Raw genomic sequence first — 21,410 nt, forward strand, 5'->3', positions numbered from 1 at the left:
TCTTCAAAGCCCATCAAAGATACCACCTTGCTGATTTTAAAAATGGAAGAAGGGATGCAGGCAACTTCTAGAGGCTAGAAAAGACAAGGAAACAGATTTGGCCCCTGGGACCTCCAGAAGGAGCCACCTTGTTGGATTTATTTACAGAACTGCAAGATAATAAATTTGTGTTGCTTCAGGCCACCGAGTTTGTGATGATTTGTTTAAGGCAGCCATGGAAAACTAATGCCTGATGAGGAATCCTGATGAGAGAGCCCAGCATGGGCAGTGAGACCGGGAAAGCCCAGGCCAGGTTCACCCAGCTCCAGAGCCCTTTCCTCCTGGCCTCAAAGTCCAGAAAAGGATGCTCGGCGATTTGCTTTGGCGGCCCCTTTAAGGGGGTGGGGCTTGCGGCGACGCGGTTGCCTGGAGACCAGTGCGTTGCATCTCCCCGGGCCTGGTCCAAATCTGAAAGTTGGTCGGAGGTGGTGAGCGCGCCCCAGACCCGTCCTGGACACAGCGTCCCCGGCCAGCTCCTTGGGCCTCCTGGCACGTGGGTGATGGGCAAGGGGGATTGAGGCAGGGCAGAGCGGTGCTGAGACCGACACTCACAGAAAACCCGGGATTTATAATAATGCTCTATTTCCGAAGCCTAGGAGAATGGGGAAAGTGGATAGGAAACGCAGAAATGGAGTTTGCTTTACTTGTAGTTTGAATTTCACTGGTAGAGGACCAGAAAGCGCAACGTAAAGCCGCTTGGGCTGAGAACCGCGTGGGCTGGCTCACTCAGGGAAGGCTTTGCCGAGACAGTAATTGGGGCCCTGAAAGGGCAATGGGAGTTTTGAAGGAGAGAGAAGCCCGGAGGTGAGGCTAAGCTGGCCAGTGGAGTGTCCAGAGGGTGCCATCCAGGCAGAGCGGGCAAGGGGAGCCACGACACCCCCGGAGGTCCTGCCTAGTGCAAACTATGGCTTTGGAACCCTGCCCCTCATCCCTGCAACCTCAGGCAAAGTGTTAGCACATCCTTTCTCTGGCTTGTGGTGGTGCTATAGACAGTGTGCAGGCAGTAATTCCAAGTTCAAAATAACAAAGTGTCCATTGATTAACTGCTCTGTATTCTGTGTTTTGGGGATTTTTCTGTGCATGGTTTCACTTAATTCTTTTTGTGAGCCTAAGTAACTGTTGTTTCTATTTTATATCTGAGGCATAAGAAGGTTAAGCAATTTGCTTAAGGACACAGAGCTAATAGCATGATGCTGAAGCCTGATTCCAGCTGAGCACTTCACAGTGCTGACAAATTAGGAGAGAGGCTTTTAAAGTATGACTTGATAGCCTGCAAGATCTTAGGGGTTGTGAGTCAATGTGGTGGTTCATGCCTATAATCCCAGCACTTGGGAGGCTGAGACAGGAGTATCACGGGCTGGAGGCCAGACTCAATAACTTAGCAAGACCTAATTTCAAAATAAAAAGGGCTGGAGGTATAGCTCCAAGGTGGACTGCCTCTGGGTTCAATCCCCAGTACAAAAAATGAAAAAAAAAAGATTTTAGAGGTTAGATGGTCATGTTCATGTATAGGTTTATCCTTTTTACTGTAGCACTATTTGAAAAAAATGATGTTAGATGGTGGTTCTAACATTAAAAATTTTAGGAACAATCATTGCAACATTGAGATTGTATTATTAATTATTATTATTATTGTGTGTGTGTGTGTGTGTGTGTGTGTGTGTGTGTGTGTGTGTGTGTGATACTGGGGATGGAACCCAGGGTCCTTCTACCTCTGGGCTACACTCCCAGACCTATTTTATATTTTATTTGGAAACAGGGTTTCTTAAACCAGCTGAGGCTGGCTTCGAACCTGCGCGATCCTCCTGTCTCAGCCTCCCAAGCGCGGAGATTACAAGCGTGTGCCACCACGCCCGGCGATATTGTGTTATTTTTTATAAGCGGATGATACTTATAATCATTTTTTCAGGCTTTAGGAGAACAATAATGATGTGTTGTAATGCTGTATTTGTAAGTGAAACCTGGAGATAACAATTTTTATTTTTCAGATTAAACTCACCAGTGCTTTGAAACAAGTTAATGGCCTACCAAAGGAATCACTGAGTCTTTGTATACAAAGAGTAAACCCCAGGTCTTCCTAAGCAATGGTGAAAGAAAAGAAGAAGGCAGACAAAAAGGGAGACAAGTCAGCGCGCTCTCCCTCATCCCTCTCTGATTACCCAGAGCTTCCCAAGCCAGACAGCAATGCCCAGAGGCAAGAAATATCCCCGGGGGGCGGCGTCCTGCCGGCGGAAATGCCTGTCAGTGAACCAGTACCCCGAAAGGACTCCAAACTTTCTGAGCAGAATGAAGATGTCACCCAGTACGAAGAGCCCATTCTGACCAAACTCATAGTGGAAAGGTGACTTTTCCCCAGGGAGCCCCGGGTTCGAATCCTGCAGGCTGAGTTTGGCTTGAACCTGTTTTGCTGTGAGCGTATGAATCCCGCATTTTAATGATCACACAATTTCCCCTCCTCTGAAGATGACACCTCTTTTTTTTAATTAATTTATTTTTTAAATTGGTGCATTGTAGTCATATATCAATCACATTGGAGTACAAGACTTGAGAGGATATACAAGCACACATCATCCAATTAGCCCTCCTCCAGCCCCCATCCCATTCCCTCCCCCTCCCTCCATCCCACGCTTCTTTGGTGATTTACTTTGATACATTTGTTTATGTACCTCCTGCGTTTTAAAGAGGCTCCGTCCTCCAGTATTACATACCCTCTGATTGGTCACATTAGTTGCTTCACTATAGGGCCCTTTCTATAGCTCAACCCCTTCCTGTTGCCCTTTTCTTCCTAGTTATTGCTGATTAAGAGAAGCGTCTGATTTATATTTTCTGTGATATTTCTCTGTGCATGCTGCGTTGCAAGTACCGATCCCACTCTTGATGGTCTCAGTAGTGGCCTGGCTACTCAGTGGACTGATCCAGACCTCGCTGGCTCAAGCAGCGGCCTTGCCTCATGGGAGGCCCCAGTTCTGGTCTCGCTGGCCCCTGCACCGGTCTAACCCCTAAGCTGGCTTTGGTCCCGGCCTTGGAGGCCAAGATGACACCTCTTTTAAGTCTATCTTTGTGTGAGGCTGGCTTTGCCCAGCTGAGGTCTCTGGGACTGCATCTTTCAGACTTCCTTTTCTACCACTTTTATGTCCTTTTTTTTTTTTTTTAGCAATCTCTTTTCTTTTTTATAATTTTACCTACCATCTCCTTAGATGACTGCAACAATCAATTTTCTTTAGCACTATTCTAGAATTTCTTTAGGGTGGGAAGAGTCCTGGGGGTTGAGCCTATGGACATTCTACCTCTCAGCTACATCCCCAGCCCTATTTTTATTTTGAAACAGGACCTTGCTAAATTGATTAGGCCGGCCTCGAATCTACAATCCTCCTGTCTCAGACTCCCAAGTATTGGGATTACAAACATATTGCACCATGCCCAGCTATTTTAGAATTTTGGATTCAAATTATTAACTCCCTACTGGACATGGTTCACTGAACTCCGGTTCTCTGTTTCTAAAAGTACAGGCTGCTGGGCTTGAAGCCAAGTCTGGATTTGAGTCTCAGCTCTGTGACACTAGCCCCCATCCCTCCGTCTTGTGGAGCCTCGGGCCTTAATTAGGGAATGTAGATGAGAACATGCACCTTAGGAGGTTGCTGGGAATGTTACTCTTTCTCTTTCAGCTATTAGTTTCTCCACTACCATCTTCTGCCTCTCCAGGCTCAAAACCATAGAACTTTGGGAGGCCAAGACAGGAGGATCACAGGTTCAAGGACAGCCTCCACAACATAGCTAGACTTTTAGCAACCTAGGGAAATCCTGTTTCAAATTAAAAAATAGAATAGGGCTGAGGGTGTGGAATTGATACACACACACACACACACACACACACACACATAGACAGAAAGAGAGAGAAAGAGAGAGAGAGAGAGAGAGAGAGAGAGAGAGAGAGAGAGAACTGTCCTTCCCCTGCTTTCTATATTTCTTTTCCCTCCGTGCTTCTCATTGGTCTATTTCCTGTGTGTAGTCTTTTAATTTTTTTAAATTAAAAAAAATTTTTTTGGTGGTGTAATGCTGGAGATGGAACCCAAGGCCTTGAACATGCCAGACACTTGTTCTACCACTGAACCCTCAAACCCTCTTCGTTCCTTTTTTTTTCTTTTTCTTTCTTTCTTTTTTTTTTTTTTTTTGGTACTGAGGATTGAACCCAGGGACATTCTACCTCCAAGCTACACTTCCAGCCCTTTTTATTATTTTTTAAATTAAATTTATTTATTTTTATTTTTTATTTTTGCAGTACTGAAGATGGAACCAAGGGACATTCTACCTCCGGGCTATACCCCCAGCCCTAATTTTTATTCTTTTTTTTTTTTTTTTTTTTCAGTACTGGGGATGGAACCCAGAGGCTTTCTACCTGTGAGCTGCACCTCCAGCCCGATTTTTTATTCTTTATTTTGAAACTGGGTTTCACTGAGTTGCAAAGGGCCTCACTAAGTAACTGAAGCTGGCCGCAAACCGGGATCCTCCTGTCTCAGCCTCCCAAATGCTGGGATTACAAGTGTGCGCCACCACGCCCGGCTCTTTTTTTTTTTTTTTTTTGGAAACAGGATCTCTACATTGCTGAGAGCCTCTCCAAGTGGCTGAGGCTGCTCTTGAAACTGCGATCTTCCTGTCTCAGTCTCCCTAGTACTGGGAATATAGTTGTGAGCCACTGCACCTGGCTTCTTCATTCCCTCTTGAAGGGAAAATTAGACTTTTTTTTCCTAAAGACTTCCCATCTTTAGTCCCTCTGTTTACATTTCTCCACTGTATCCATTACCTCCTGAGGTATGACAGATAACCCAAAGTCTGGTAGTTTCCAACTATAATTGACACCTTGGGTGGTGTCTGGGTGGGGTCCTCTCATAAGGCTGCGTTGAGTCGTTGACCCGGGGTGCTGTCATCGGAAGGCTCGACTGGCCTGGAGAATCTGCTGCCTAAGGGGCTCAGTACCATGGCTGTTCACAGAGGCCTCGTCTCATTTTCTCCTCACGTGGACTGCTCTCTAAGGCCCCCGATCCATGACACTGCAGCTGGCTTCCCCCAGAATGAGTGCTCTAAGGACAGAAGCTGCAGTCTGCCTCCTGTGACATATTCCAAGACCTGCTCTCAGAAGTCACTCTTATCTTAGCCAGGCATCATGGAGGCACACTCCTGTCATTCCAGTATTTGAGAGGCTGAGACAGAAGAATTGCAGGTTTGCATGCAACAACTTAGAAAAACCCTGTTTCAAAAAAATAAAAAGCTGAGCCGGGTGTGGTGGCGCGTGCTTGAAATCCCTGCGCTTGGGAGGCTGAGACAGGAGGATCGCACAGGTTTGAAGCCAGCCTCAGCTACTTAGTGAGGCTCTTAGCAACTTAGTGAGACCCTGTTTTCAAATAAAAATATAAAAAAGGTCTGGGAGAGCCGGGCGTGGTGGCGCATGCTTGTAATCCCCGCACTTGGGAGGCAGAGACAGGAGGATCGCGCAGGTTCGAAGCCAGCCGTGCGCGCTGGCTTAGGAGACCCTGTTTCCAAAATAAAAATGTAAAAATAGGTCTGCGAGTGTAGCCCAGAGGTAGAAGGGCTTCCAGGAACCCCAGTACCACCAAAAGAAAAAAAAAAGAAAAGGTCTGGGAGTATAGCCCGGAGGTAGAAAGCCTCTGGGTTCCATCTCCAGTACCACCAAAAAGGTACAAACTTGTAATCCCAGCACTTGGAGAGGCTGAGACAGGAGGAGGATCACAGGCTCAAGACCAGCTTCCTCAACACAAGGCCTTCTGCAATTTAGTGAGACCTTGTTTCCAGATAAAAGAATAAAATGGGGAAGGGGGTATAGCTCAGAAGTAAAATGCCCGGGGGTTCCATCCCTAGTACAACACATACAGAGAGAGAGAGAGAGAGAACAGCGATCATGGTGATTCACTCCTGTAATCCCAGTACTTGGGAGGCTGAGACAAGAAGATCACTGGTTTTTGACCAGCCTCAGCAATTTAGTGAGACCCTGTTTCAAAACAAAACAAAACAAAATAAACACATTTGTAATCCCCACCCTTGGGAGGCAGAGACAGGAGGATCGCGCTGGTTCGCTGGTTCAGAGCCAGCCTCACTGGCTTAGGAGACCCTGTTTCCAAATAAAAAATATAAAATAGGTCTGGGAGTGTAGCCCGGAGATAGAAGGGCTTCTAGGAACCCCAGTACCACAAAAACAAAACAAACCAAAACCAAAACAAAACAAAACAAAGAAGGGCTGGGGGCATAGCTGAGAGGTAGAATGCACCTGGGTTCAATGGTTCAATTCCCAGTAACACACACACACACACACACACACACACACACACACACACACACCCTTTCCACAGTCTGCTAGTGATGATGGCTCAGTGATGGGTGTGACTGCAAGGTGAGGCTCATAAGAGCCAGGTGCCTTCTTTAGCACCTGTGAGTCTCTTATCCCAGTGCTCCCACCCCAGCCCACCTCTCCCCACCTCCCCAGCTCAGTCATTTCAGTCTTTGCTTCTCAAACTGCTCTTTCTAGAATGTTTGTCCTTGTTTCTATAGCCCAAATCCCACCAGTACATGCATATGTATGGCCTGTATATCTTGCAATTGAGCTATAAGCCTCAGCTTCTCTTCCTGACTGAAAAAAATTTTAAGTACTGAGAGACACCAGGCCTTCAGTTGGCTAGGTGCTCAGTCAAGACTGATAATTTGAGCCGGACGTGGTGGCGCACGCTTGTAATCCCTGCATTTGGGAGGCTGAGACAGGAGGATCGCAGTTTGAGGACAGCCTCAGCTACTTAGGCCCTTTGCAACTCAGTGAGACCCTGTTTTGAAATAAAGAATAAAAATAGGGCTGGGGGTGTCACTCAGAGGTAGAATGTCCCTGGGTTCCATCCCAAGAAAGGCAAAAAAAAAAAAAAAAAAGACTGGTTATTTGAGGTTGGTATTGTGGGTGGTACACACCTGTAATCCTAGTACTTGGTAGGCTAAAACAAAAGGATTGCAGGTTCAAAGCCAGCACAGGATAATTTAACAAGACCCTGTTTCAAAAAAAAAAAAAATAGGGCTGAGGATATAGCTTAGAAGTAGAACCACCTCCCTTCCCACAATTTAATCTCTAGTACCATAAAAAAACAAATAAATAATCTGAGTGTGGTGGCACATGTTTGTAATCCTAGTATTTGGGAAGCTGAGACAGGAGGATTGCAAGTTCGAAGCCAGCCCCAGCAACTTAGCAAGGCCCTGTTTCTGAATAAAACACACACGCACGCACGCACACACGCACACACTCACACACTCACACTAAAACTGGTTTGTACAGGTGGTACTTAATTACATCACCTGTTGGGCTCTTGCTAGGGAAGCTCTGAGTGTGTGCTGAGTTAGCTGGGGAAGGTGGGGTCTTGAGGGAGGAGCCATAGGATGGAATTTCCTGGCATAGCAGGAGGAAGATGGAAGCCAGCACAGCTGGATACGCATGTGCTTTTGAGATGCAGAGAAATGTCCTTGATGCCACTGTTGTGGGCTGTTAGGAATGATTCAAAATACTGTATATTTTCTTCACTCATTGTTGGTTTTTGTTTGTTGGTTTTTGTGGTGGTACCATGGACTGAGCCCAGGGACCTTCTACCTCTGAGCTATACCCCAAGCCCTTGTTGTTGTTGTTGTTGTTGTTGTTGTTGTTGTTGTTGTTTTGGAACAGGGTTTTGCTAGGATGCTGAGAGACTTGCTAGGATGTTGAGACTGTTCTCAAACCTGAGATCCTCCTGTCTTGGCCTCTCCAGCACTTGGATTACAGGTGTGCACCACCACACCCAGCTTATTCTGTTTTTTTTTTCTTTTTTTTTTTTTTGCAGGTCTGCGGGGTGGAAACCAGGGGCATTCGACCTCCAAGCTACACCCCCTGCCCTATATTTTATTCTTTATTTTGAAACTGGGTCTCACTGAGTTGCAGAGGGCCTCACTAAGTAGCTGAGGCTGTCCGAGAACCGCGATCCTCCGGTCTCAGGCTCCCAAACGCTGGGATGACAAGCGTGCGCCACCGCGCCCGGCTCACTCTATGTTTTAAAATCCTGAAATCATATGTGCTCCTTGTGACAAGTGAGATGATGCAATATTGTGTAAAAGAAATTTAATCATCCTATTCCAGTTTTTCCTGTTTGGTTTGGTTTGGTACTGGGGATTGGCCCCAGAGGCATTCTACCTCCAAGCTATTACTCTCTGGCCCTTTTTACTTTTTTTTTTTTTTTGGGTGGTACTTGGGGTGGAACCCAGAGGCTTTCTACCTCCGGGCTATACTCCCAGACCCATTTTATATTTTATTTGGAAACGGGGTCTCACTTAAGTTGCTGAGAGCCTCACTAAGTAGCAGAGGCTGGCTTTGAACTGGTGCGATCCTCCTGTCTCAGCCTCCCAAGCGCGGGGATTACAAGCGTGTGCCACCACGCCCGGCGTCCTTTTTACTTTTTATTTGGAAAGATGGTCTCAATAAATTGCTGAGTCTTACTAAGTAGCTGAGGCTAGCCTCAACCCTGTGATCCTCCTTTCTCAGCCTCCTAAGCGCTGGGATTACATGCGTGCAACACCATGCTCAATTCTCTATTGTAATTTTAATTATATTTTAACCCACTGTGATTTAGGCTTATTTGTATCATTCATTACCTTGAGCTTTATTTCTTTGTAGCTATGAAGGGGAAACAGTTAGAGGACTGTATGAGGGAGAAGGCTTTGTGGTCTTCCAAGGCGGCTGTACCTACCATGTGAGTCTGCTACTGGAACCCGCTGGGCAGGGAGGAGGGTGTGGGGAGGAAGATGAGAGGTTTTTTATTATTATTATTTTTAATTTTTTTTTTATTGGTGCATTGTAGTCATATATCTTAATGGAGTACAAGATGGTAGAGGCATACATGCACACATCACCCAATTAGCCCTTTTAGATTTGCCGGGTGTGATGGCACATGTTTGTAATCCCAGTACTTGGGAGGCTGAGACAGGAGGATCGGGTTTGCGGTCAGCCTCAGCTACTTAGTGACGTCCTTCGCAACTTAGTGAGACCCTATTTCAAAATAAAGAATAAAAAAGAGGCCTGGGTGTGTAGCTCAGAGGTAAAATGCCTCTGGATTCAATCCCCAGCACACACCCACACACACCCACACACACAAGATTTGCAGGCTTTTAGTAAAGTCCACTGACTTCAAAAGGAATTGAAAGGCCGGATGGGTGTGGTGGCCCATGCTTTTGATTTCAGAACTTGAGAGGCTGAGATAGGAGCATAGCAGGTTGAAGGCAGCCTCAGCAACTAATCGAGACCCTCTTTCAAAATAAAAAAATTGCTGGATGTGGTAGTGCACCATCTGGAATCCTATAGTACTTGGGAAGCGGACACACAGGAGGATTGCAGGTTTGCGGCCAGCCTCAACAATTTAGTGAGACCCTGTTTCAAAGTTATAAAATAAAATAAGACTGAGGGTGTAGCTCAGAGGTAGAATGCCCCTGAGTTCAATCTCCAGTACCACTAATTAGTTAACTAATTACTTAAAATGAAAAGGGGTATAGATATAGCTTGGAGGCAAAATTGCCAGACTACTCTGGGTTTAATCTCCAGTACCAAAAGAAAAAAAAAGGGGGGGGGATTGGAAGTACCTCATGCTGATTTTATTCTAAACCCAATAATTAATTAATTAATTAATTAATTTATCATAGTACATGGGAGTGAGTCCAGGGATGCTCTACCTCTGAGCTATACCTCAATATAACTGCAGTAGTCATTTTAGATTTTTATTTTCCTGATTTTTATCTATTGTTCAAATAATAATTATGTCACTAAAGCAACAACATTCCTCCCTTGGTGTCTGTGGATTGGTTCCAAGATGCCCTGAGAGCGGATACAAAGATCCTCAGATAGTCAGGTCCTTTAGTCTTTGTATATAACCTACAAATATGGTCACATTTTTATTTATTTATTTATTTATTTATTTATTTATTTATTTATTTTGGTACTGCAGATTGAACCCAGGGGCATTCTACATCTGAACTATACCCTTAGCTCTGTGTGTGTGTGTGTGTGTGTGTGTGTGTGTATTACTGGAAATTAAACCCAAGGGACATTCTGCTTTTTTTTTTGGTGGTACTGGGGTTCCTGAAAGCCCTTCTACCTCCGGGCTACACTCCCAGACCTATTTTATACTTTTTTTATTTTTGGAAACAGGGTCTCTTAAGCAAGCACGGCTGACTTCGAACCTGCGCCATCCTCCTGTGTCTCCTCCTGTCTCCGCCTCCTAAGGGCGGAGATTACAGGCGTGCGCCACCACGCCCGGTGGGCGCTTGCTACTGACAGCCTCATTCTAAGGGTTTACTGTTGTTTTGTTTTGAAGGGTATGTTTTCAGAAGGCTTCATGCATGGACAAGGGACTTATATTTGGGCGGATGGACTGAAATATGAGGTAAAGCACAGATAAACTGTAGTCCTAAACTGCAAATATGAAATGCATGCTCACATTTCTATGGTTAGACATGCTATTTTTGTAAAAGTAATTTGGCAGAAAAGTTTTTAAAAATGCACAGAACCAAAGGATAGAATAATTTACTGACTGAACAGGACCTGCCAGGATTGTTGTAACTGGTTTTATTTGTAGCTCTAGAGATAGTCTCCATGTTCTAGGCATATATAACACACACTTGTGGACTTAGCCCCTCCTGCTTTTGTGGGGGGGGCACTAAGTATTGAAGCCACGGGTACTGTACCTTGAGTTACATTCCCAGCCCTTCTTTTTTATTTTGAAACAAGGTCTTGCTAAATTGTTGAGGCTGGCTTTGAACCTGCCATCCTCTGTCTCAGCCTCCCAAGTACTGGGATTACAGGTGTGCGCCACCACACCTGGCCCCTCCTACTTTTTACAAACCTAAAGAGTTTATTATACATTCTCCTTTTATCTGTATTTCTTAGCAATCAAGCGACATCTGATCATCTGGATCTATTTTTGCTGGCTGCGTGTATTCTCTTATGTGGATTTCACTTACCCCATCTTGCCAGGTTGAGGGGAATCTATATCTTAAAATTGGTTACTAGGACAGGCCTGTTCTCCCAGAGACTGTGCCAGTCTCAACTGCCCATAAAATGTGAGTGCCTGAAATACTGGTCTAAAGCCCCCATTGCGGAGCTCTTAGCACGAAGGTGTTTATGCGTGGTAACACAGACATCTCAAACTCATGCAGCGTGGGAAGAGCTGGCCTTTAGGGCTGTAGGGAAGCCCAAGGATTGGGCCCCTGGCAGTGGTCTGGGGCCAGCCTTTCTAGGAGAACCTCCTTTCCCTGTGACATCCCGTTTTCAACCTTGTGGCCCACGTTCAAAGTTTCTGATCCCTAAGGAGCATGGCACAGAGATTCCTCTGCCGCACAGTGTCTGTAGGTTCTTGGGGGCTCAGGGGCCCTCCTTTAGGCACAGATCCCTGCTCTGGCCCAGTCAGGAGGCCCCTGGGCAGGATTCAGGCTTGAATAGGAGTATCCTCAGGCAGCAGGGCCAGTGCCATCTACCATCTGGCCAGTGGTTGGACCAGGAGGCGCTGTCCTGTTTCCTCCGCTGACTGGCAAGGTCCAGCAAGTTCTGATCCCTAGAGGAGACCCGGCAGGCCGGGACTGTGGTGCCCTGTGCCATCTGCCCCATAGACAGACACCCCGGGCTGGCACAGAGCGGATTCTCTAGGAAGGAGCCCACAGGGTGGGCTGTTCACTGACACACTTGATGACCACAGACAGGAGGATTTTCACTAGTGATCACTGTGTCAAGTCTCCTGGGGGGAAGGAACAGGAAATTAGCCTCCTTCTAGGTGGGCTTTAGGAACAGACAGTTCCTTCCCACGATCAGGACGGACAGGACAGCCAGTGCTTGACCATGCTGCCTGCCATGCTTCTTGGAGCCTTGCCCCAAAACAAACCTTCCTGCTACTTTATTCTGCCTGCACGCAATGCAGAAGATGGAGACAGAGAGGAAGGGAGGGTTCTCCAGCTAGGGGTACATCCAGCTGCTCCGTGGGAGGAGAGGCAGCAGCTGACCAGGAGGCGTCTCCAACTGCCTGCGAGATGAGGCTCCACCTTCAAGCTGTTTTCCCTTAGGGGGACTTTGTGAAGAACATCCCCATGAACCATGGTGTGTACACGTGGCCGGACGGCAGCATGTATGAGGGAGAAGTGGTCAACGGCATGCGGAATGGATTTGGGATGTTCAGGTGCAGCACACACCCTGTGTCCTACATCGGCCATTGGTGCCACGGCAAGAGACATGGGAAGGTGGGTGAGGGAGGCGGCCAGCGGGACCAGGGCGCACAGACTGGCGGCGGGAGGCTTGAGGGAGTATTCACACAATGCAAAATTAACCATTTTACTTATTTTGGGGGTTATTGGGAATTTAACCCAGGTGGCATCCTACATTCAAGCTATACCCCCAGCCCTATTTTTTATTCTTTCTTTTGAAATAGGGTCTCACTGAGTTGCAAGGGGCCTCACTAAGTAGCAGAGGCTGTCCTTGAACCATGGTCCTCTCGTCTCAGCCTCCCAAATGCTGGGATTACAAGCGTGCGCCACCACGCCCAGCTTATTTTTTGTTTTTGAAACAGGCTCTCTCTAGGTTGCTGAGAGTCTCACTACACTGCTGCATCTGGGCTTGAATCTGTGGTCCTCTTATCCTCAGTTCAAAAATATACAAACAAACAAAAACAAGTCTGGCATCCCAAGACTTGCTTTTGTTTGTTTGTTTATTTTTGAACTGAGGATTGAACTCAGGGACATTCTATCTCTGAGCTACACCCCGGCCCTATTTTATTTTGCAACAGGGTCTCATCAAATTGCTGAGGGCCTTGCTACACTGCTGAGGGCATCGCTGCATTGTAGGCCTCGAACCTGCAATCCTCCTGTCTCCGCCTCTGAAGTACCGGGCAGGTGTGTGCCACCATTCCCAGCTAACTTGTATTATCTTTACAATTCAAGAGGCATTTGAGTTATGAAGCTTGGTTTTACAAAACGGTATTATTTGTTTTAGGGTTCCATTTATTACAATCAAGAGGGTACCTCTTGGTACGAGGGAGACTGGATCTACAACATCAAAAAGGGCTGGGGAATCAGATGGTAGGTATCGCTGTCACAGGTGGGGCAGGTGAGCGTGTGTGTGGGTGCCGGAACAGTTTTCATGTCGGCCAAAGATATGGTGCAGAAATTACAGAGGGTGCATTGTCTGTCTAAGCAGGGTGGAATCTCCATAGTGATGAAAATCTTCTAACAAAAATTTCTAGAAAGCCACCATATTTCTTCTTCATCTAGAGTTTCTCCTATAGAGGAGCAAATACGGTGACCTAAATGAGGGGGATGGGAGGGAGTGAGAAGGAAATCCCTTAATGTGCATGATGTACATTCACAAACATGTCAAAGTCAATCACTAAGCCAAACATGAGGAGGGAGGGGGAGGGAATGGGGTGGGAACCGGGAACAGGCTAAGTGAGTGATGTGTGCATGTGTGCCTCCACCATCTTGTACTCCATTAAGATGCATGACCACAATGTACTAAAACATTTTCTTTAAAAGAAAAACACCATATTCAACATTCAACCATATGGTTGCACTTTGCTTTAGATCAAAACTGCCTTTCTTTGTTCTTTATATGATTTTCAGATCTCCACTATTACTTTTTATTTTCTGGAGAATGGCGATACCTTTATTTGATTTAATTATTAATGTTATTAATGTACTTATTTATTTATTGGTACTAGGGACTGAATCCAGGAGCATTCTACCTCTGAGCTACATCCCCAGTCTTATGTTTTATTTTTTATTGTGAAACAGGGTCACACTAAGTCGCTGAGGGTCTTGCTAAACTGCTGAAGCTGGCCTTTGTTTTTATTTTGTGTGGTACTAGGGATTGAACCCAAGGCATTCTACCTCTGAGTTACACCCCAACTTTACTTCAAATTTTGAAACAAAGTCTTGCTAAGTTGCTGGGGCTGCCCTCAAACCTGAGATCCTCTGTCTCAGCCTCGAAAGTACTGGGATTACAAGCGTATGCCACCACACCTGGCTAATCAGTAGGTTTAATACAGTTATTTCTTCTGTTCCCTACAGTGATTATTTTTACTGACCATATACCTACTGAGTGAATGACAACACAGTGACAAGTGTCCGAGTCCCAGGGTTGGATTTCTTCACAGGTTCTCAAAGGGAAAGTTTAAGATCTTAAAGGAAAGTGTTGTATTTGAGGTCACTGGTTGTTCGTCCTTGGTTTTTTTTGACCTAGTTACAAGTCTGGAAACATATACGAAGGCCAGTGGGAAGACAACATGCGCCACGGCGAAGGCCGGATGAGGTGGCTGACGACGAACGAGGAGTACACCGGCCACTGGGAGAGGGGCATCCAGGTGGGCGTCGCCTGTCCCGCGCGCCGCCGCCACGCTGCGCTGGTCCTTAGGCTCTGGTGTTCAGAGTGATACTGTATGGTGATCTAAAATTTAAGCTCTGCTAAATTTAGAGACTCAAAATATGCTTGGTCTCAGTTGTACTTTTTTTGGTACTAGATATTGAACCCAGGAACATTTTACCTCTGAGCATCACCGCCAGTCATTTGTTTATTTATTTATTTATTTATTTATTTATTTAATTTATTTTTCAGTACTAGGGTTGGAACCCAGGGGCATTCTACCTCTGAGCTATACCCCCAGCCCTAATTTTTTTTTTTCAGTCCTAGGGATAGAACCCAGGGGCATTCAACGTCTGAGCTACACCCCCAGCCCTTCCCTTTCCTTCCTTATGAAGAGTTCAAGATTTGCCCACCTTCCCAAATAACGGAGAACACACAAGGGATGTAATTCCAAGCAGGGTTTATTGCTGCGGCGTATTCCTTGCCAGCAAGGGGCCTTCCCGGATCGACGGCCTCACCCATGGGGAGGGGGAGTCAGTCGTGGTCCAGCAGCCCCTAGCCTCCGGTTCCCTCTAACTTTATAGCCGGAGTAGGGGATGGGTACACACACCAGAGCCCGCCAAAGAGAAGCCCGCGAAAGATACATCCAATCAATTAAACTGGTAAACAGGTACAACCACTAAGTTTAAAGCAATCACATCCATTTGAATTACAGCAAATGGTTTCACAGAGCTGCCTCCCTAGGGTCTCCTTTGTCTTCCCTATGGGGGGATGTGCGCCCGTGCTTCAGGAGCCGCCCCTAGCTGGCAAATGTTTCCCGTCAGATAACTTTTATGGCTTCCAACATTCCTTCCGTATCACCCCTGTTTGAAACAAATGGCTATCTCCTCTGCTTGAACAAATGGCTATCTCTGGACATTATCTCCGGTGTCTCATAGATTCTACTCAATTCATTGCTTGCTACATTCATTGCTTATTCAAACTGCTACATTCCTATTCTAACTTTATACACTACTATTCTACATTATGTCCTATTGCTATATAATGTAAGGGAGACTTGTTATATAGTGTGAAGGAGACTTTCTTAACCAAACCCTTAGGCTGGGAAAGATTCCTCTTCTTGCGTTCCCTCCCTCCCTTCCTTCTTTTCTCTCTCTTTCTTTCTTTCTTTCTTTCTTTCTTTCTTTCTTTCTTTCTTTCTTTCTTTCTTTCTTTCTTTCTTTCTTTCTTTCTGGTGGTACTGGGGTTCCTGGAAACCCTTCTACCTCTGGGCTGCAGTCCCAGACCTATTTTTTATAGTTTTTTATTTGGAAACAGGGTCTCTTAAGCCAGCGCGGCTGGCTTCAAACCTGCGTGATCCTCCTGTCTCCGCCTCCCAAGCGCAGGGATTACAAGCGTGCACCACCACGCCCAGCTTATTCTTTATTTTGAAATAGGGTCTCACTGAGTTGCAAAGGGCCTAAGTAGCTGAGGCGGTCTGTGAACTGCGATCCTCCTGACTGAGCCTCCCAAATGCTGGGATTCCAAGCGTGCACTACCACACCTGGCTTTATCTTTCCTCCTCATCTGTGTGGTTTCCTCCCTTGCCTAGCTGTAGATTTTTCACAGATATCCTTTATCTGGTTCAGGAAGCTCTCTTTAGTTCTTAATTTCTTCAAAGTATTTTATTATGAAAGGATGTTGAATTTTATCTTTCTGCCTTGAAGTAGATGATCTTGTGGGTTTTCTTTTCTCGTCCGCTGATACATTCAGTTGCACAGATTGGCTTTCAGATGCTGAGCCAAGCTGGATGTGGTGATGCTCACTCCAAATCCCAGAGAAAAGGACGTTTTCCTTTCTGGGATTCTTGTCTATAAAGTACAAGGAATGACACTCACAGACAACAGAAAGTTGAGGAGGAGTGGAGGGGTTTATTGTAAAAAGAACAAGGACAGGTAAGAAAAGGCAGAACACCATTGTGGGCAGTGGGGACCCTGGGTCCATAGCTGCCTTCACTACTTGGGAGCAGCCCAAGCCACACGCCATCAATTGCAAACTGCTTTCTCCCAGAGTCCACATAATCTGCTGGAAGAGGTGCAGGTCACCCCTCAGGGCCTCAGTCGGCCTTACTGTTCAGCAGATGCCTTCTGGTTGCCGCCCGAGAGTTGCCTGGGCCAAGTACCATCAATTACACACTGCTTTCTCTCAAAGCCAACTTGACCTACAAGAGAGAGGAAAGCCCCCAAAAGGGAGGGGTTCCTGAATGGGGAAAAAACGACTAGTGGCTTGTCTAGGGGTTTATATACTTCTGCACTTCCTTTTCCAGTTGGGGTCTCAGAGGTGGTTTCTTGGGATTTGCATAGTGTATTTACACAGTGTCCTTCTGTCACAGTTTGGTGCCTTTGTGGGTCCTTTTCTTCAGCTAATATAGAAATAAAGAGCCAGGAAAACTCCATTTGCAATGCTTAAGCATGTTTTTAAGAAAGAGAGAGAGAGAGAGAGAGGGAGAGGGAGAATGCGAGCGCAAGCATGCCATGAGGGGAGTGACAGTGTCCAAGTGGAATACCCCCCCAAAAACCCTCGGGTCTTAAATGAGGTTTTACTGTCTTATCTTGTCTTCCTCATCTGGGTTGCTATGCCAACAGGCCAACAGCCTGCTTTTCTATCTTTGTTCTACCAGCTTCCCACCAAATGCAGGTGTTACAGCCCACATGTAACAGAATATGGATTGCATACCCCACATATCATGGCTGGGTCACAGAGAAAAGGGTAGAAAGAAGCACTGGGGAGCAGCTGCCTAGGTACAGCAAAAGGGGCTCTATCTGCTTTTGAATTCTTACTCGCAGTCAATACCAGGTCACTTCTTTGAGTCTTTTTCTCTCCTTTGGGGTTTCAGACACTGCTTCCTGGACTCTCTGGAGAATCTCTGGGGAATCTCCTGTGATTGCTTATTAGCAGGAACAAATGGAGTTTTGTGAAGCTCTGGTCACTCTGAGGAGGCATTTAATCTCATTATCACTTGACGTTTTGGAGTTCTGATCTCTTTAAGAGTTTTAGAAGTTAGGCTCTTTTGCCTCTTAGGAAATAAAGTTTTCCCACCTCAGTCTTCCAGCCCTATCTGCCTACTTCCTCATCAGTACTTGGGAAGCTGAGACAGAAAGATCACAGGTTTAAGGCCAACCTCAGCAACTTAGTAAGGCTCTCAGCAACTTAATGCAATCCTGTTTCAAAATAAAAAATAAAATAAAATAAAATAGGGTTGAAGTATAGCTCAAAGGTAGAGTGCTCCTGGGTCCAGTTCTCAGTAATGAACACACACACACACACACACACACACACACACACACACGCACACACGCACACACGCACGCACGTGCGTTGAATCAACTTTGCATTCTTGGGATAAACTTCACTTGGTCATGATAATATTATCCTTTTTGTATTTTGCAGGATTTATTTTTTTATATTTGTTGAGAAATTACATCTTAATGTTCATGAGGAATATTCTTTTTTTTTTTTTGTAGGTCTGGGGATGGAATCCAGGGGCATTTGACCTCCAAGCTATACCCCCAGCCCTATTTTTTATTCTTTATTTTTGAAACCGGGTCTCACTGAGTTGCAGAGGGCCTCACTAAGTAGCTGAGGCTGTCCGCGAACCGCCATCCTCCAGTCTCAGCCTCCCGAATGCTGGGATGACGGGTGTGCGCCACTACGCCCGGCTTCATGAAGAATATTGATGTGGCATATTCTCTCCTTAGAATATCTTTGTCAAGTTTTCGTTATCAAAATAATATTGGCCTCATAAAATGAGTAGGAAAATATTATCTTCCATTATCTGAAAGAGTTTTTATAATTGGTATTGTTTTCGGTAACTAGTTGGATATTCCAAGGAAGTCTTCTAGACTTGGGGTAATGTGGATCCTTACCTAGAAATTAATTATGAATTCAACTTCTTAAGTAGAGAATGCACTATCCAGGTTATTTCCTTTTTAGGGAACCCTGGGAGTTTGTGTTACTCAGGGAATGTGTCTACATATGTTAAATGTGTTGGCATAAAGTTGTTCACAACGTTCTGTTACTGTTCTTTTGTTTGTTGTGGTTCAGGGGATTGAACCAAGGGGAATTCTACCTCCAGGCTACACCCCAGGCCTATTTTATTTTTTATTTTGAGACAGCGTCTCACCAAGTTGTAGAGGGCTTCACTAAGTTGCTGAGGTTGACCTCAAACCTGTAAGCCTCCTGTCTCAGCCTCCCCAATACTGGGATTACTAGTGTAGACCACCGTGCCCAGCTTTGTTGTTCTTTTGATAGGTTGTGTTCCCTCTTTCTCATGGTACTAGTAATTTGTGTTTTCTTTTTTATCAGTCTTGCTAGATAAAAGCATTAATTTCATCAGTCTTCTCGAAAAGTCAGTTTTAGGTTTAACATTTTCTCTGATGTTTTTGTTTTCAATGTAATTACCATCTACTCTTTGTTATTGTGTGTGTGTGTGTGTGTGTGTGTGTGTGTGTGTGTGTGTGTGTGTACTGGGAATGAAACCAGGGACATTCTACCTCTGAGCTAGACCCTCAGCCCTATTTTTTTTTTTTTTAATTTTGAAACAGGCAACTTAGTAAGAGCACCTTGAACCTGTTATCCTCCTCTCTCAGCCTACCAAGTACTGGGATTACAACTATGCACCACCATGCCTGGCTTGTGTGTGTGTGTGTGTGTGTGTGTGTGTGTGTGTGTGTGTGTGATACTTTGAACCCAGAAGCATTCTATCTCCAAGCTACATCCCCAGCCCTTTTTTATTTCTATTTTGAAACAGGGTCTCTCTAGGTTGATGAAAGTCTCAGTAAGTTGCTGAGGCTGTCCTCGAACCTGCAACCCTCCTGTCTCAGCCTCCCAAGGAGTGGAATTCAAGATGTGCACCACCATACCTGGCTGCTTCTTCTTCTTCTTCTTCTTCTTCTTCTTCTTCTTCTTCTTCTTCTTCTTCTTCTTCTTCTTCTTCTTCTTCTTCTCCTCCTCCTCCTCCTCCTCCTCCTCCTCCTCCTCCTCCTCCTCCTCCTCCTCCTTCTTTTTGTTCTTCTTCTTGTTCTTTCTTCTTTTGGTGGTACTGGGGTTCCTGGAAACCCTTCTACCTCCGGGCTACACTCCCAGACCTATTTAATATTTTTTTAAATTTGGAAACAGGGTATCTTAAGCCAGCAAGGCTGGCTTCAAACCTGCATGATCCTCCTGTCTCTGCCTCCCAAGCACAGGGATTACAAGCGTGCACCACCACGCCCGGCTCTTTTTTTGTGGGGGGCTACTAGGGGTGGATCCCAGAGGCGTTCTACCTCCAGGCTATACTCCTAGTCCTATTTTATTTTTTATTTGGAAACAGGGTCTCACTAAGTTGCTGAGAGCCTTACTAAGTAGCTGAGGCTGGCTTCGAACCTGTGTGATCCTCCTGTCTCAGCCTCCCAAACGCTGGGATTACAAGTGTGCACCACCACGCCCGGCTACACCTGGTTTATTACCTTCTTTCTGCACGCTTTAGGTTTAATTTGCTTTTTTATTTTCCTAGATCTGTACTGTTCATTTTGCAAAACTGAAACTTTATACCTAGTAATCACGAATTGCTCATTGCTTCCTTCCTAAACTCCTGGGAACCATCTTTCTTTCCACTTTCAGTCCTCATGACTTTGACTACCATAGGTCCCTCACATGTAAGTGGAATCCTACACCTTAGTCCTTTCATGACTGGCTTATTTCACTCAGCGTGGTGTCCTCAAGGTTCCTCCATGTGTTAGTATGTGTCAGGATTTCCTCTCTTTTTGGGGCTGAGTGACATTTTGTGGTGTCTCTATGCTGTGTCTCCTTTGTACATTCTCCCACCCAGAGTCTTGTTGCCTCTACCTTTGGCAGCTGTGAGTAGCACTGGGGTGAGCCTGGGTGGACAGTCGCCGTTCAAGTCCCTGCTTTCAAGTCCCTGGTGTCTATACCCAGAAGTTATTGGACGGTGTATACACAATATCCCATTGTTGAAAAAGATATGGTGGCACATACATGTAATCCTGGTACTTGGGAGTCTGAGATGGAGGATCACAGGTTTGAGGCAAGCCTCAGCCATTTAGTGAGGCTTTCAACAACATAGTAAGACCCTGTTTCCAAATAAGAAATAAAATCAGTCTGAGTGTAGCTTGGAGGTAGAATGTCTCTGGTTCCATTTTCAGTGCCACAAAAAAAAGAAGAAAAAAAGAAAGGTATGCATATTATGCACATACAGTACATTGATTTTTTTTAAAATTAATATATTTATTAGTGCATTATGGTCTCACATCATAATCAATTTTATTTATTTATTTATTTATTTATTTATTTATTTATTTATTTATGTAGTACTGGGGATGGAACCCAGGGGCCTTCTACCTCCAGGCCATTCTCCTAGATCTATTTTATACTTTATTTGGAAACAGGGTCTTACTAAGTTGCTGAGAGCCTCACTAAGTAGTTGAGGCTGGCTTTGAACCTGTGCGATCCTCCTGTCTCAGCCTCCCAAGTGCAGGGATTATAAGCATGCGCCTCCACGCCCGGCAGTACATTGATTTAACATGTGTAATTATACATGCCTGGAGAACATGCAGATAAATTCTCAAACCTAATGAGTGCTTATAGTGGGCTTCAGGAGAGTACTTTTATCAATGTACATGTTTTTTTTGTGTGTGTGTGTGTGGTACTGGGGGTGGAACCCAGAGGCCTTCTATCTATGAGCTATACTCCCAGACCTATTTTATATTTTATTTGGAGACAGGGTCTAAGCTGCTGAGAGCCTCACTAAGTAGCTGAGACTGGCTTTGAACCTGTGCGATCCTCCTGTCTCAGCCTCCCAAGTGCGGGGATTACAAGCGTGCGCCACCACGCCCAGCTCAATGTACATGTTTAAAAAAATAAAAATTTAAAAGAATAGCTGGAGCCGGGTGTGGTGGCGCATGCTTATAAACCCAGCATTTGGGAGGCTGAG

The 21,410-nt window shown here is 45.4% G+C and overlaps 1 protein-coding gene across 1 annotated transcript in view; it reads left to right on the forward strand.

The window, feature by feature from the left end:
* Positions 1 to 2,123: 2,123 nt before the first annotated feature.
* RSPH10B (radial spoke head 10 homolog B) overlaps positions 2,124 to 21,410 on the forward strand; it is a gene marked incomplete at both ends in the record, with an annotated part of 65,458 nt that continues 46,171 nt past the window's right edge. Inside the window, 6 exons of the mRNA XM_080702778.1 lie at positions 2,124 to 2,380; positions 8,726 to 8,801; positions 10,416 to 10,484; positions 12,154 to 12,327; positions 13,076 to 13,161; positions 14,321 to 14,441. Coding sequence (XP_080558904.1) covers positions 2,124 to 2,380; positions 8,726 to 8,801; positions 10,416 to 10,484; positions 12,154 to 12,327; positions 13,076 to 13,161; positions 14,321 to 14,441 — 783 coding nt within the window. The remainder of the gene's footprint in view (positions 2,381 to 8,725; positions 8,802 to 10,415; positions 10,485 to 12,153; positions 12,328 to 13,075; positions 13,162 to 14,320; positions 14,442 to 21,410) is intronic.

The sequence above is a fragment of the Muscardinus avellanarius genome (assembly GCF_963383645.1).
Source record: "Muscardinus avellanarius genome assembly, chromosome: 10".
Taxonomy (NCBI): Eukaryota; Metazoa; Chordata; class Mammalia; order Rodentia; family Gliridae; genus Muscardinus; species Muscardinus avellanarius.